This window comes from Mirounga angustirostris, unplaced genomic scaffold (assembly GCF_029215605.1).
Source record: "Mirounga angustirostris isolate CCGP_5_RB_7025 unplaced genomic scaffold, mMirAng1.0.hap1 SCAF_15, whole genome shotgun sequence".
NCBI classification, from domain to species: domain Eukaryota; kingdom Metazoa; phylum Chordata; class Mammalia; order Carnivora; family Phocidae; genus Mirounga; species Mirounga angustirostris.
In genome coordinates, this window is record NW_026991723.1 from 71,907,787 (window position 1) to 71,924,528 (window position 16,742).

Genomic DNA, 16,742 nt, shown 5'->3' on the forward strand with positions numbered 1-16,742 from the left:
ATGAACGGCCACCTGGGTGGCTCAGTCTATTAAGCGCCCGACTCTCGGTTTCTGCTCAAGTCATGATCTCATGGGTCGTGAGATTGAGCCCCATATGGGGCTCTGCACTCAGTGGGGAGGCTGCTTGAGATTCTCTCCCTCTGAACTTCCCCCCTCTCTAAAATAAATGAATCTTTAAAAAAAGAAAAAAATCAGTAAGCATGAAGATCACTGTGATTTTATAAACTCCCAGTGAGAGTTTTTCATCAAGTCACCAGAAAGTTTTCAGAAAATTACTTTTTCCAAAAGAAACTCACACTAAGACTTATTACTGACGTTAAAAGAAACCGTTATGAGCTGGGGAAGCACTCAAGAGTTCAGAAGCCCTGGTGGCAGGGAAATAAAGTTGTTCACAGAAGGCAGGCGACATGCAACGCCAGGCTGGAAGGCTCTTGAGCAAGAGAAACAGCACCGACCACAACCACACACTGCCAAACACTGACTGAAGATGAATTTATTAAGGTCCAATTAGTATAAATTAGTCCAATTTATTAAGGTCCAATTTTTAATTTCAAATAGTCCAGAATATATGCACATGAAAGTCCAAGTTCATTTCATTCACTTCCAACATAACATGCTCTGTATTTTGTATAAAGAATGTGCAAACACCTTTCTGCTAACTGGTTCCCCGCGTTCTTTTCATGGTGGGCGCTTTACAAGTCTGCCCTCTGCTCAAATGCTGATGGAGCAGACTTCTTCCTTCCTAGACAAAATGATTCTTCTGGACATCTTTCTCTTAAACGTACTCCCGACTTTCCCATACCTGCTTCATGACTCTGACTTGACCGGTTACTTTTTCTAACAAACTGGTGCAATGACTAGTTCATCTGGACCATTCACTGAACAGGTATCACCTACCATGGTGGCAGTCTACTGGGGGTGATTCCGAAAGAATACAGAGTATCCAGTCCCATACTGACGCACTCAGCCCATTTGCTACAGGTGGGTCCCAAGCCATTTACTACGAAGATCCTTTATTCTCTTGGCATGTTTGATGTCTTCGCATTGTCTTCACGTCTACATTACGGGTATGGCCACCAAGAGCCGGACATTGGCTTCTCAAACAAAATTTGGGATTGCTAGACATATTCATTAGAGTGTCCAGGTTGTTTGTGACAGTTGACTGTTTCTAGTCCATCCTGTGATATAAAAAGTCACTCTCAACTAAAGTGACCACTGCATTTCCTGTGTAAAAAGGCAATTTAACTGGCTTTCCTCTCAATTGCCACCTGTATGGCACAAAGCAGGAAATCCCTTTTTATAAAAGGTAAGAGCATGGAAAGACATTTCACATTTAAAAAAAAAAAAATCCTTCATGGGAATATGTCCTAAGTAAATAATCAATTATATGGACAAAGTTGTATGTACACAAAATTTTTGCAATATTTATAGTAGCGAAAATTAGAAATGACCTAAGTAGTCAACAGTGTGGGAACGGTTAAATAAACTGAGTTGCATCCATTAAATGGAATATTATATAGACAGTAAAATTATGTTTTTGTAAAATTTTTAATGCCATAGGAGAATGTGGCAACTCTGCAGTGGAAGGAAAAAAAAAAAAACTGGTTATAAAATTGTTTACGTATGATCCAAATTATATAAAAAGGGATATAATATACATAGAGGCATACACAGGGGGAAAAGCTGTTAACGGTGGTTACTTCTGGGTTGTGATATTACCAGTAATTTTTTTTGTTTTACACATTTCTGTATTTTTCAAGTTTTCTACAATGACTATGTCTTATTTTATAATACAGAAAAAACACAGGCTATTAAAACATTCCTCTGATGTACTGATAATTAGAATGTACTTGGATATTATAAATATATGGGAACAATATTACTGTGTTTCGTCTTCTAGGACCTTTTTTAGAGTACATTTTCTTTTGGTAATAAACTTACATTCCCTGTTTTACATGTGTTATAACACTTTGATAAGAAGGTAATATTAGGATTAGAGCATTGTTTCATAACCTAAACAAATACTGGCTTTGACCTCTAGGTTCTTCTATGTCATAGAAGATTTAAAATCAATACCCTTTTATCTTTTTAAGTAAGGCATACTGCATACATACATTACATGCATGCTTTCTAAAAAAAATCATTCTAATTTACAGTTTCCCTACATAAGGAAAAAAATGGAGTTATGATAGTTTAAAAACAGCCTATAGTCTTATCCATCACAAGCATGTTGATAGGCATACACATGTTTATTTAATGAAATGTATCCTCTGGAAATAAAAAAAGGGAAGCCTGTATGTGGATGAAGTTGTGGATTCAATTAGTCAGAATTTATTCTGACTTGCACCAAACCACACAAAATCGTTTGAAGTCTAGTTAGTGTGGTCTCAATGGACACTCCAGAGTCTGTTTATGAATTCCATGACAAGATCTCCACTTTCTACTTTTCAAAAGGAATGGGGATCAGGATGAGGGTTGTCACGTAAGCTAATTTTCAACGTATCTCACGTCTTGTTGGGTCTAGGGACGAATACTGCCTTTGGTTAGTGTTTAAGTACATGAGTTTATTTTTCCTCCCCCTCTCTCACACCCCACCTTGCCCTGGCATTGGGGGCGGGGGGAGGCTGTTCATCCCTCCGTCCATGATGGCTGGCTTCTCATCTTAGTTGCCTTTCTAAACCACAGAGTGGTCATTGCTGTGAACTCCGGCCAAGATGGTGTGGTTGAGGGAGGAAGCTGAGCGGTCAGAGCCTTCCGTGGGGCCACTGGTGCCGTCACCACGCTGGCAGCACAGGATCTGTCTGAAGGTGGCACTCATCTCCTTGTCGCGATAGGAGTAGATGATGGGGTTCATGGCGGAGTTGAACTCGGCGAGCAGAAGGAAAAATTTCTCATAGGCCAGGACGTCACACTGTGGACAGCACACATCGAGAAGTAACAGGACCAATCCAGGAGTCCAGCAGATGATAAAGGCACCTACAAAGGACAGGGATGGAAAAGATTTTAAAAAGGAAGAACGAAAAAGTACATAATTATGAAGCAAAGCAACTGTAATGTGAAATGATTTGGGTTTGGTATAAAAATACTGAGATTCAAAGCCACCAGATCATCTGAAATGAAATGCTCATTTGCTGGGGGGAAAAAAAACTGAAGAAAGTTTTAATGCTAAAATAATTTAATAGTATCTCATTGATTCAGACCCTACTAAAATTGAGTATTTATGAGACAATGGTGATGACTACTTTAAGCAAAACACTGAGTTCGCTAAGCAATTGAGACATGAAAGACTGCATTGGGGATATACACCTCAACACCTACAACCGTGGGGTTTATAGCGGTATAACATTGTTTTGGGGGAAAAGGTAAGCCTGTGACAAATATCCTTTAATGTTTAATTTAAGGCACAATTTCTGAATTCAGGTTGAAGGGACTCAAATCCTTGCTTTGCTGTTTAAAAAACTGAGTGAATTTAGGCAATTATTTTCTTACTTCAGTTTTCTGATGTGGAAAATAGAAATGATCATACCTCATCAGGTTTGTTGTGAAGAGTAAATGAGTGCTAAGAAAATAATCGTTAAGTATATATTTTAGCAGTAACAACAACAATACTGTTATTATCTGCTCAGTATCATGGGCCTATTTGGAAATAGAAATTTCCAACAATAAAATGGATATTTATTTTTTATTCAGCAATCATTTAAAAGGTGTTCTATATGCTTTAAAAATACTAACTCATTTACTCTGTACACAACCATCTGAGAAACCATTATCCCCTCATACAGATGAAGGAACTGAGAAAATACTAGGTGATATTCCTGCTTCCTGAACTTCATAAAATTAAATATTTTAAACCAAATTTTATGCTTTAAATGTTTTACTAATTTATTTTATTTTTTTTTAAAGATTTTATTTATTTATTTGAGAGAGAGAGAATGAGAGACAGAGAGCATGAGAGGGAGGAAGGTCAGAGGGAGAAGCAGACTCCCTGCCGAGCAGGGAGCCCGATGCGGGACTCGATCCCGGGACTCCAGGATCATGACCTGAGCTGAAGGCAGTCGCTTAACCAACTGAGCCACCCAGGCGCCCCTGTTTTACTAATTTAGATCAACTTTCTTTTCTTCCCAGCTATTCTGAATTGTTAAGGTTTTACTAGAACTGTCAAAAGAATGGAAATACAGTCTTTATTCTTAATTTCAGCTGATTTTGTTCCTCAAATCACTAATTTGGCTCCCAGGGGAAATGGAAGTTGTGAAACAGCACCCAAATCTACCACCATGTTACCCCAGGATCTGCTGGGGATCCTCAGCCAAGAGGACATGGGTCAACAGAACCAGTGGGCACCATCACAACCCATTACAGATCACCCCACACGTGTAATCAGGCTCCACAGTGAACAGACAAGGAACAGAGATGACCCCCGAAGTGCATTTGAATCTTCAGATGGAAATGGCACTGGCCTAAGTAGATCCAGACTTGGACCGGGGTCATGGATCTGGACCAGTCTCAAGGAGTGAGTTTAGTAAAATGTAAACACAAGAGATTTAGTCTCCAAACAGCCCATTTTTTAATGTGAGCTTTCTTTTTTGAAACTATTCAGCAGGGAAATGAAAATAAAGGAGAAAATACCCCCATAAAGCTCTTTGTTCGAAAACACAAATGTGTATTGGTTTTAAACTGCTGTTCACTTTGAAGGCCGTCCAAGGTGCTTCATTTTCTAATAAATACAATACCTTAGACTTTCCTTAGAGAGAAAAAAAAATATTTCAAATATCAGGAGATAATAGCCAAGGAGCTATTTGAACTTCAAGTAAAAATGTTAATAAAGCATTCATTCCAAGTCCTTGAATTTCCTTGCTTGAAAATCACTCAGAAAGCTAAACATAAAGGGAAATCAAAGGAATGCCTCTTGGGTTTCAGAAATAATGCATTATTCATTGAGAAGCCAGGAAGGGAATTATTCTCAGGGTGGAAAATGCTTGGATGGAAAATGCATGGTCCTATTATTCCATTTACTTGGAAACTAAAAACATGCAGGCCCTTCATGAATGGGACAGCATTCTTGCAAGTTTCCTTTCCCTTTCTTTTATCAAAGCTCTAATTGAACTCAAATTCAGAACTTGATTAGATACCAGCAACATGCATCTCAACAGATTTGTTTTAAATAAAATGATCTTTTTCTCCTCCCGGGCAGCAGAAGGGAACATCCTTATTCTCACAGACTTCAAGTGACAGAATTCAGATACGGTCATCTGTTGTTTAGAACTTCTTCTGATTTAAATTCAAAAGGAGCAAGATCTTTTCAATAAAAGCCAGAGTCTCGGAAAGTAACCCACGGGTCTTACGTTTAGACAAAAAAAAAAAGGCAAGGAGACTTGCTAGATCAGAGACAGGAAGTGAGCAACACCAGCCTGACACAGGAGCTAATACATGTGGACGCTTCATTGAGGAACTCAGAGTCACCTCCCTTATTCGCTGAAAGGAACTGTTTATAGAACCGTGATCAGGCCCAACCACACAGTCCCAAAACTCTTTGGTTCTTCAAGACTCAATGAGTAACTCGAGGGACTCGCAGTAAAGGCCTCAAAAATCAACAACTAAAACCAATCATACAGTTTTCCCTTCTTCTCCCCTTCCCTTCTCTTTCACAGAGGTGCCAAGGACCAAACTGCCCCAAAGTGAAGATGGACTACAGAAGTAGAACAGGGGGCCTGGAAAATCCCAAGGCGCTGAGGCTTCTAAACAATAGCGAGTGGGGCTCCCTGCCAGCTCAGTCAATAGAGCGTGTGACTCTTGATCTCGGGGTTGTGAGTTCGAGCCCCACGCTGGGTGTAGATGACTAAAACATAAAATCTTTAAACAATAAAATAAAGAGTGAGTGAATGTTATGAAATCAAGTTTGCTCAAATTACGGATTTACCCCCAAGCTTCTAAAAACAAGAACAAACTACACTCAGGCCCTTTCGGTATTAAGCAGCCAACCATAATTCAGTTGGGTGACAGGACTTGAGATGTGCATTATGGACCCTATGAACACCTAATCTGCAGAGACTCAAGTGCACACCAATAGCAGGTTAATAAGAGTCAAAAGGACTTCCATCTCCGCATCAGTAAAGTGGAAAAGTGACAGCTCCCTGCTTACTCTACAGGGTGTGGTGAGGATCACCTTAAGATACAACATGTAAAAGCTCTCTAGACACCGGGCATCTGCTTGACTATACTACCTACAAGCATTGTGGGTAGCATGAGTGAAGGCTGCTGTAGCTGCACCAGAGCAGATATCCTCCAAAGGGCAGAACGTGGAAAAATGTTTTGGACTGTAGAAGACCTGGCAGCTCCAAGATGAAACCGCCCCCGACTGTAAGAGATTCCAAGGCCTTGCAGTTGAATATAAGGAGGATGAGAAGAAGGGAAAGAGAGGGAACACAGAAAAGCATGGGACCCCTAAATCATTCTGAAGGTTCTCATGGGTCAACTCAATACCTAGACCAAGATGGCACATAAAATGATGCAGTATTCAGTGGGGACACTGTTTTATGTGGCTTGTATATTTCCAGGACATTTCTGATGGACATACTCCCACGGATCGGGGCATAAACCAAGGAACTGTATGCAACATTAGGAAAGTAAGAGGAAGCATAAGTCCTTTATGGTTATTTACTATAAAGTCAGAAGCCAGAAGTGGCAGAAGATAAGATGTCCAAGGTCACGAAGGCCTTGTGTATCTGGCTAAGACATGTGAAATTTCTCTAGTGTGCACATGAGTTCTCAGGCCTACCACACATTACAAGAGCCTGCAGGGCTTATAAGAAAGAATGATCTTCACCTGTACTTCCCCCATGAGATTTTAATGTCATTGGCCTTCCTAGTCAGAGTCTCACTGAATACGGAACACTATCATAGAGTGGAAGAAGAAAATAATCTGGATAAAAATAAGGACAAAAATATTGGGTGTTTCCAAATTCCAGAGGAGAAATAATAAAAGCCTGAATCACGGCAGTGGCAATGGGGGTGAGTATGAAAGGATCAGTAAAGTATTTAGGAGATGGACTGCATGAAATGGGTAAGATAAAAGAGAGTCTGGGTGTGACTCCTAGATTTTCCACTGGGGTGAAGGAAGAAGGTTGCTACCTTTCACTGAAGGAGGAAAACAGGGAAAAGTGATGATCAGGGTTTTCTGAGGGGAGATGAGGAGAACAGAGAGGATGACCAGGAGTTTACTGATCGGTGATCTGAGACACCTGCCGGACTTCAGATGCAGATGCCTTAAGGACATGATAGGCTCATGGCAATCTGAGTCCTGGGAAACCGTCTCCTAGGACACTGAACAAGAGTGGTTACATTCTGCACTATTGGCCAATTTACAAGTAACACGGGGAGAGGGATATTCAAAAAAATACCCGTGGGTTAGAATAAAATAGCTGAAGTTGCTCTTCTTAGAACAAGCTTCATTCCTTCCTTACACATCTGTCAAATCAATCTGTGAGGGGCCCTGTGCCCACAAAGATGGAAGGAGAGGTCCTGGAATGCGGGCGTAAAAAGCAGGGAGGAAAGAGGCTGTTTTGGAACAACGGGTCACAGCTGCAGAACAAGATCGTATTACCACACCTTCCCTCAAATCTACACAACCTCATCAGCTCAATAATGCTTACCATCTGGTCTCACAATTAGAGTCTTTTTTCTAGAGTGGCTTTTCCCTAACAAGTTGAACTCTGTTTACATACGGAACATCAGAACCAAAGTGAAAGAGAGAAAGTCTTTGACAGAGAAGACCGCTAGGGAGGGAGCCCAAGATTTTTGATGAAGAAAAACCAGAAAACATTTCCAGTCTGGCTGGCAAATTTGTGTTTTTACCAAAAAACCAAACATCCCACAGATCTAAAACAAGTCAAGGTTAACTCAATTCCACACCACTGGTGTATTCCAGTCAACCTCTTCTTTGGCCTCGTTCTTGTTTCTCAAAGGATCTAAGAAACGGTCTGAGGTTGAAGGGGAATATAAGTGTTCAAATACATACACTCCTTCCATTGCCACTAAACTGTGTATCCCAGAATCTACTCCAATTTCTGTAGTTATGTTATGATTTCTGCTATTAAGGTACACATAAACGATTTGGGTAGCTAAAAAAATCCTCCTCAACTATGTATCTTAAAAGAGGCTACGTTAGATAATAGACCTAGCTAATTCCTAGGTCTAGCAGTCAAGGGGTCATTGCAAAGGAGATGTAAATGACTTTCTGAAATTAAAGTTTTTTCTATAAGAGTAACCTAATTATTTAGAAGATCCATTTCCTAGAACACTGAGAAGATAATGCATTTCTACTTCTTCATGGTCATAGTGATGCTTCATACATTTAAAGTTGCATGATTTCATTCATCGTGTGTTGTACTTTAATGTTTCCTTCACTCCTGAGAGCAACGTTTATCCTTTACAGAAGGACATCAGCAACATACAGATCCTCAGGGCGCCTGGCTGGCTCAGCTGGTGGAGCTTGCGATCTCTGGGTTGGGAGTTTGAGCCCCAAGCTGGGTGTAGAGATTACGTTTCTAAAAATCTTAACAACATATAGATCTCAAAGCAGAACAGAATACTCATTATGTTTCCTTTGAATATGCCTGGATAAAAGCTTTAGCTAGTGCTGTCTTTGGCAACGCAATGCTGGCTGATACACAGGAGACCGCCACCCACCCCCACTTCACCTCGGCATTTGATGCTTTCACGTTAAACACTGAGTATCATACCTGCTCCATATCTTACATACCTGCTCCATATCTTACAACAGACTGTAAATCCCATCCTGCAACTGGACATTGGAAAGCACATGCTGAAGTGGCTTGCTAGCCAGTTTCACCTCTTCTAGAGCATCTGTGCTTGACACTGGCTGGGAGAAACCACTTCTCCATGGCCACAACCCTAGCCAAGTAAGCAATACCTTTCATCTGCCTATTGCAACAGGCTCCTAACCAATTCCTCTTCCTTCTTGCTTCTTCCCCAAAGCTTGCACAGAATGGCCAGAGTGATCTTTCATAAGCATAAATCAATTCATATTACATCACTTGCCTACTTAAAATCCTACAAAGGTTTCTTCTTGAAATCCTTACTGTGATCTGTAATGCCCCATAGGACTGGCCCCTGCCAGTCTCTTCAACTCATCTCTTTCCACTCATCCCTCATTCACTAGATTCTAATCACATGCGCCAAGCTCGTTTCTGTCTCAGGACCTTTGCATTTATGGTTCCTTTACCTAGGAACACTCCTTCTGGAGATCTTCACATCTACTTACTTACTATTAAATATCACTTCCTCAAAAGCTATCCCTGGTTATCCTAACTAATGCTGCACACCCTCCCCGCTATACTCATACTTTGTCCTCTTCCTATCACTTATCTCTACCCAAAATTCTCTTAGTGATTTGACATGTTTACTTTCTATCTTCCTTCAGTGAGAACGTCAGCTTTGTAACGGAAGTAAATGCGGTTTCTGTCATGTCTGGATCTCCGGCATCTAGAAGAGTAGCTAGCATACAATGGCCATTCAATAGGTCTGTCCCACATCAGTCACATGTAACCGCCCAACAGACACATCCAAAACAAGGAAAATTGAATAAGGTTTGGAAAATAAACATTAATGCCAACAGGAGACAAGGTCTTTGAATGGGTGTTACTACACGTTCCAAAGGGCATGAGGCTGGACCCTAGAGGCAAGAGTCTCTCCATATATGCGTCTGTTACTATAACATAGACAAGTCTATTTTTAACAATCCTGATGGATATCAGATTATCTATGGAATCTCCGGAGTTCTGGAGAAACATGTTTGGTCAGTAATGAAGGGAGACATGGCATGACCCATGTTGCTGCTGTAAGAATAGTTCAATAGGATGCCCCTGCCCCATCAGGCCCTGGATTCTGTGCTGTCACTAATTGACCAGACACACCTTTGTGTTGATCCCTCAGAATTCAAAGTTCCATGCAGGGGCTCTGACAGGCCGTGATTAGGTCTCATACCCACGCCCTAGCTATCAGGGAGTGGGGAGCGAGAATATATTCTATGCCTTGGCATATAATGTCTTACCATTTTCTTAGAACATAAAGTACACGTCTAATCACTTATCATAATCAGTATCCATGCATAATATTAAATGTGAATAGTTGCAACACTTTTCCAAGTGTCATGTCTGTATTGGTGTGTTGTTTTCATATATTTATGTCCTGATAATTTTTTTTTAAAGATTTTTTATTTATTTATTTGAGAGAGAGAATGAGAGAGAGAGAGCAGGAGAGGGGGGAGGGTCAGAGGGAGAAGCAGACTCCCTGCCGAGCAGGGAGCCCGATGCGGGACTCGATCCCGGGACTCCAGGATCATGACCCGAGCCGAAGGCAGTCGCTCAACCAACTGAGCCACCCAGGCGCCCTTATGTCCTGATAATTTATAATAGTTTGCTCACCTCAAGGAAAACTCATAATTTATGAGAGGATAAGGATAATTCTCATTAATCTAATTTTTCTTCCCAGCATAGTGTATCAGCTGCTTTCCTTTCAGTGATTGATATCTAAGTAACAGTATGAAGCTAATTCCTTTAATTATTACATTTTGTTTCCCCTATAGAAAGTTTGGAAAATGCATAAAAATATAAATAGGAAATTTTAAAAATCACTTAGAGTCCTGCAGTTTAGAGATGCTTTAGTATATGATCTTGCACTTTTAAAATGTTGCTTTTTTTTAATTCTAAGTGTGGGCCTTTTTTCTGATTGCATATGAAATTAACATGGAATGACTGTTTATTAGTGATGGGGAAGGGAAGGGAAATAGATCTTTTATCTTGAGGACGATTATTTTGTTATCTGATTGGTTTTTATGTAGTGATGTACCCTAATTTGGTCAATACAATATCCCCTTGAATTGGTGAGGATATTAACTGTAATTTATTTGAAACTGTTTCGTGTTTCCCGGAGGACTTCAGTTTCAATGTAAGATACTGCAGTACACACAAATCCACTGCAGGGACAGCATGCTTCAGGGAATGTCTGTTCACGATGCAGGAGACTTTCCTGAATAGGGGACCCTCTGGGAAATCAATTGCCATCTGAGCCAGCTTTGTCCCATCCCTAAAATATCCAGTGATGCCATCTAATGGGTAATCAGAATGCTGTATTATTAGACAATCACATGGACAGAAGTGCACTCCTCTGAAAGTTCTTATCTATGAACAGTGAATATGAGGTTGTAATAATGCTCAAATAATACAGAAATAGCATGGCCATCTTGTTAGCTCCAAATTCTAAGAAATCAAGGACAGGTATAGTAAACTAAAGACGCAATGAGTTATATGTCCTTACACATCCACAGACATACCCCACTTCCAGCTGTAGCTAATATTCTCCCAGAGTAGTATATGACCCCTTAGGTCTCTATAAGCATACAAAACAGGAAATGCTTGAATTTACTTTCAACAAAACCAATGCATATGAAACTATATTAGAATGGATCACCATCTCGGGTGCCTGGGTGGCTCAGTTGTTAAAGCGTCTGCCTTCGGCTCGGGTCATGATCCCAGGGTCCTGGGATCGAGCCCCACATCGGGCTCCCTGCTCTGCGGGAAGCCTGCTTCTCCCTCTCCCACTCCCCCTGCTTGTGTTCCCTCTCGGGCTGTCTCTGTCAAATAAAAAAAAAATGGATCACCACCTCTCCCCTTCCTCCCTAAACATGTTTTCTGATGTCTACCCAGCTCTGTCTTGCGGTGAACTAGCTGAGGACAAGACTGGCTCACCAGGGCATTACCACCCACTAATAACCAAAAACAGTGCTCCTCCAAATGCCTACCAAAGCATTTTCTTGCAAGTGCTTACTATTCTTAAATGACAGATTTTAAACTTATAAGAATATATACAATTTATATATATGCACACACACACTATATGAATGTATACATAACACATATGTATATGTGTGCATGGATATATATTTATATGTATGCATATATATACACACACACACACACACATTCATACCCACATCCAGAACAGTCACTGCATTTTAGTGTCTTTAAAAAAACAATGAGATCTATTTTCTTAGACATACACTAAACTCTGAGACCCAAACAAAAAGGATGCCACTTAACATATTCTTCACATAGAAACTAATTCACCATTCTCAGAACAGTGAAATCCGTTTTGCCTTCTAAGCCCAGTGATTGCAAATTTTTTTAAAAAGCAAACTTCACCCCTTATTTTAAAAATGATAAATCTCACTGAAAATCAATGTTGTCAACTCCAGACCAACATCAACTAACTCAGAAAGTGATACTAAACATATTGCATGACTGTGGTCCAGCTGTTACCAAGGTAATTTGAATAATATTTATTCCTTTAAAAAGATAAATAAAATCTACCCCCCAGAATCTTTCCCTAGCAAAAGTTCAACATAAACACGGAATTTATAATCAGTTTTGCAACATAAACAAGGAATTCATAATTGGTTTCGCAACATATTTAATTTTTCCGCTATGAATTAAGATTCTCCCAAAATGACTCAAGTCTGAAAAATTAGTACTAAAATCTGGTTGAAAAGACTCACAGAATGTAGCTGATGACAGCATCCTATGGATTTTATTCTTTACAGTTCATGAACTACTGGCATGGATCAGCAAGATATGTATTACTCAAGAGACAAACTTCAAGGACGAAGAAATGTAATGAAAATTCATTTATAATTCATTTCCTTAGTAACAAAACAGGGGGAAAATTTAACCTAAAAGCAAATTCAGCAAATTTTGTGAAATAGTCTTGCAACCTAAAAATGTTTCTTTAAAAATTGTATGTGTATAAATATATATGTATATGTATAAATACATTTTTTTTATTTTTTATTTTTTAAAGATTTTATTTATTTATTTGACAGAGAGAGACACAGCGAGAGAGGAAACACAAGCAGGGGGAGTGGGAGAAGGAGAAGCCCCGCGGAGCAGGGATCCCGATGCGGGGTTCGATTCCGGGACCCTGGGATCATGACCTGAGCCGAAGGCAGACGCTTAACGACTGAGCCACCCAGGTGCCCCTAAATACATTTTTTTTTCCTAAATACATTTTTAATAGCCAAAAGATATGAAAAGAACAGCAGAAATGGTAAATATAATTGTTCTTTTCAATATTGGCTATCCCTCCTACAGTTGCTAAATGTTCTGGATTGATATTTACAAAGCACAGATTCTTGGCAGAATAGGAGGGAGATACAGTCTGTTCTGCTAGAATATGATAGCTGTGTGCCTAAGAGATCTCTTTATTAAAAACTTAAGTTTAAAAAAAAAAAGCTATAAAAGCAATCATTCATTTGGGAAGTGGGGATTTAGGCTAAAGAGTTCCAGATTTAAAATCATAAACATATTTTTCTACATGAACTTCAATTATTTTAACTACAAGTTCCGAGCAAAATATTGGTTGCTCAAAACTAACAAAACAAGATTAAATATCACAAGGCAAATTCTAAGGCATAAATCCTGAACAAAAGTCTATCAGTTCTAAAGCCTTCAAAATAAACTGCAACAATATCACTTCTGGGAATCTGTCATATAGATATACTCACACACAATACAATTGCGCATGTACAAGGAATTCTTTGCAGCATTATTTTTAATTTTAATTCCAGTATAGTTAACATACAGTGTTATATTAGTTTCAGGTGTACAATATAGTGATCAACAATTCTGTATATTACTCGGTGCTCACCATGGTAACTGTCCTCTTAATCCCCATCACCTATTTCACCCATCCCCCCACACCCACCTCCCCTCCGGTGACCAACAGTTTGTTCTCTGTAGTTAAAACTATTTCTTGGTTTGTCTTTTTTTTTCCGTTTGTTCATTTGTTTCTTAATTCCACCTTTGGGTGAGATCATATGGTATTTGTCTTTCTCTGACTATTTCACTTGGCATTATACCCTCTAGCTCCATCCATGTTGTTACAAATGGCAAGATTTCGTTCTCTTTTATGGCTGAGTAATATTCCATTGTATATATACACACACACCACATCTTCTTCATCTATGCATCAACCGATGGTCATTTGGGCTGCTTCCAAAATTTGGCTATTGTAAATATTACTGCAATAAACATAAGGGTGCATATATCTTTTCAAATTAGTGTGCTCATATTCTTTGGGTAAACACCCAGTAGTGGAATTACTGGATTATATGGTGATTGTATTTTTTTTTTTTAAAGATTTTATTTATTTATTTGTGTGAGAGGGAATGAGAGAGAGCACATGAGAGGGGGGAGGGTCAGAGGGAGAAGCAGACTCCCTGCCGAGCAGGGAGCCCGATGTGGGACTCGATCCAGGGACTCCGGGATCATGACCTGAGCCAAAGGCAGTCGCTTAACCAACTGAGCCACCCAGGTGCCCTATGGTGATTGTATTTTTAATTTTTGAGGAACCTCCATACTGTTTTCCCTGGCTGCACCAATCTGCATTCCCACCAACAGTGCACAGGGATTTCTTTTTCTCTACATCCTCGCCAACACTTGTTTCTCAGCAATGTTTATTTTTAAAAATAAGAAATAGTCTAGATAATCACAAGTAGAGAAGAAAAATACATTGTATTCATAAAGTAGAATCCTGTTCAACTTTTTAAAGTTATTAAGATATTCTATCCTGACTGATACCAAATGATCTCCAAGATACACTGTCAAGTAAAAAAAAAGATGAAGAAAAATATGTATAATATGCTATCAATTATGCTTTAACAACAGCAACCAAAAAAGCCTGTACAAATACGAACACAGATGCCCTATAATAAGCCCCAACTGAAGTTATCAATAAATTTAAAAAATGTTTAGAACATGAAATTATAAAAATGATACTTAAATGTTCTATTTGAACTTAAAATACCAAATTTGTGTTCTCATTTGCCAATCCTTTCACATAGAGCCAAGGCCCTATATGTGAATATGGGTCTGCTAATTGAGCTCCGCATCCTCCTCCATGCAAAGCCACAGCCCTAAAGCAACCCATATTACTTCCAAATTGGCTCCTTCAAAGTGGAGTCAGAACTTGAAAATTCTTGTAAAGCGGTTTGAGTACAAAAATCTTGCAGACTTTTTTTATGGTTTTCTCCAAACATACAGCTGTTCTCATCAGCAAATCTAAAGCAATTTCTTTTTGCAACTTGCTGTCATTAAATATTAACAAAATATCCACCTCAGTTTTCCCATAATCATCTTGTTGTACTCATTTTTATTCGATAATGTAATACTTAATTAGTTACACTATTATTATAATAATCCTGGCATAAACGGCTTTAGGAGCAAAAACCAATTGATTCTTGATAACTGTCAGGAGGTGAATTACTTGGTCTTAAAGCTACAGTCTACTACCTTTCTTTTTTATTCATCTAAATATATGTGTATATTATATGTCAGGTACTCTCCTAGGTACTGGGGATACCACAGTGAATCAAAAAGAAAGAAATCTCTCCTCTCATTGAGCTCAGATTCCAGAAGGGATGTGAAAGACAACAAAAGAAATAAAATCTCTTTTAGAGGGGGATGGCATTTGGAGACTGGGAGAGCAGGTGTGGAAGCAAGGAGAGCGGCTGGAGGCTCATGTAGAAATCCAGAGGAGAGACAATGATGGCTTTGAACATGGGAAGGTGATTGCAAGTGTATGCTGACCGTCAAGCTTATCTAATTTGCTAACAGAATGGATGTTCGAGAGAGAGAGGAGTCAGGAAGCCTGCAAGCAACCGAAATAAAGGATTTAGCGCCAAGGAGGATACTGATAAGAGTTCAGTGGGTCTTGAGAATGAAAGCCTAACTGGAGTGGATTCAAGAGTGAATAGGAGAAATTGGATACTGCAAGAATAGACAATGCTTTTAGGCAGCTTTGCTGTGGATAAGAGAAAAGGGACTACTGGCATTAATTGTTATGTTTTACAAAGTTTTTTGTCAACAACCATGTTGGTTAAGATAAAGTTAATAGGTCTATATTCTGTGTGTCCACAAATATGCATACCCACCCCCCATATACATATATGCTCATAAGAGTATTTTTAGAATGCTACATCAAGCATTGATTATTGTCAGTTATATGTAAATGGTATGCTTTAAACATGTGCAGTTTGTTAGATGCCAATTATCCTTCAATAAAGGGGGAAGGGGAGAAAGATGGGTGGGAGGGAGGGAGGAAAAGTGACTGAGATGAAGAAAGACTGACCAAGCCCAGCACTGACCGTCTTTAGTCTCTTCTTCCCATCCACTGGCAGAGAGCCCAAGTCCAGCCGGCTCAGAACCATGCAGTCACCCTAGTGGTAGTGGAGGCTTCGGGCCAGGGAGGCCCATAGCTGTCCAGCACGGCCTGTGGCTGGGGGCTGAGTCTTCTGGTGCAGGAATGAAATGTGAGCCAGCCCTTCTGATTTCAGAACTAAAGCTCATCAGTGTTAAATATGATATTCTTATCTTAAAAAGAATAGCTAGCAGGCTGGGGAAGATTTAAAATTCTATTAATGACAGGATGAGTAATTAATAAACGGGCACACCCATATACTGTTGACAGAAAAGTCATTGGACAATCTTTCTGAAGGGCCATTTGGCAATGTCTAAACTTAAAATGTCCTCTTCTATCTACCAAGTCTAAAAATGTATCATCCAGAAATACCTGAAAGCAGCATATAAATTGTGAGTACAGAACGTTCAATGAAGCAATATTTGTGATGGTAGAAAATCATAAATTTAAACATTCTTCAATATTATAAATCA

General features: G+C 39.4%; 1 protein-coding gene across 13 annotated transcripts in view; it reads right to left on the reverse strand.

The window, feature by feature from the left end:
* Nucleotides 1-507: 507 nt before the first annotated feature.
* Nucleotides 508-16,742, reverse strand: part of LPAR1 (lysophosphatidic acid receptor 1) — a 297,361-nt gene continuing 281,126 nt past the window's right edge. For all 13 annotated transcript variants that reach the window (XM_064579691.1, XM_064579692.1, XM_045882909.3 and 10 more), the window contains one exon: nt 508-2,976. In XM_064579691.1, the coding sequence (XP_064435761.1) occupies nt 2,675-2,976 (302 nt within the window). In that variant the 3' untranslated portion in view covers nt 508-2,674. The remainder of the gene's footprint in view (nt 2,977-16,742) is intronic.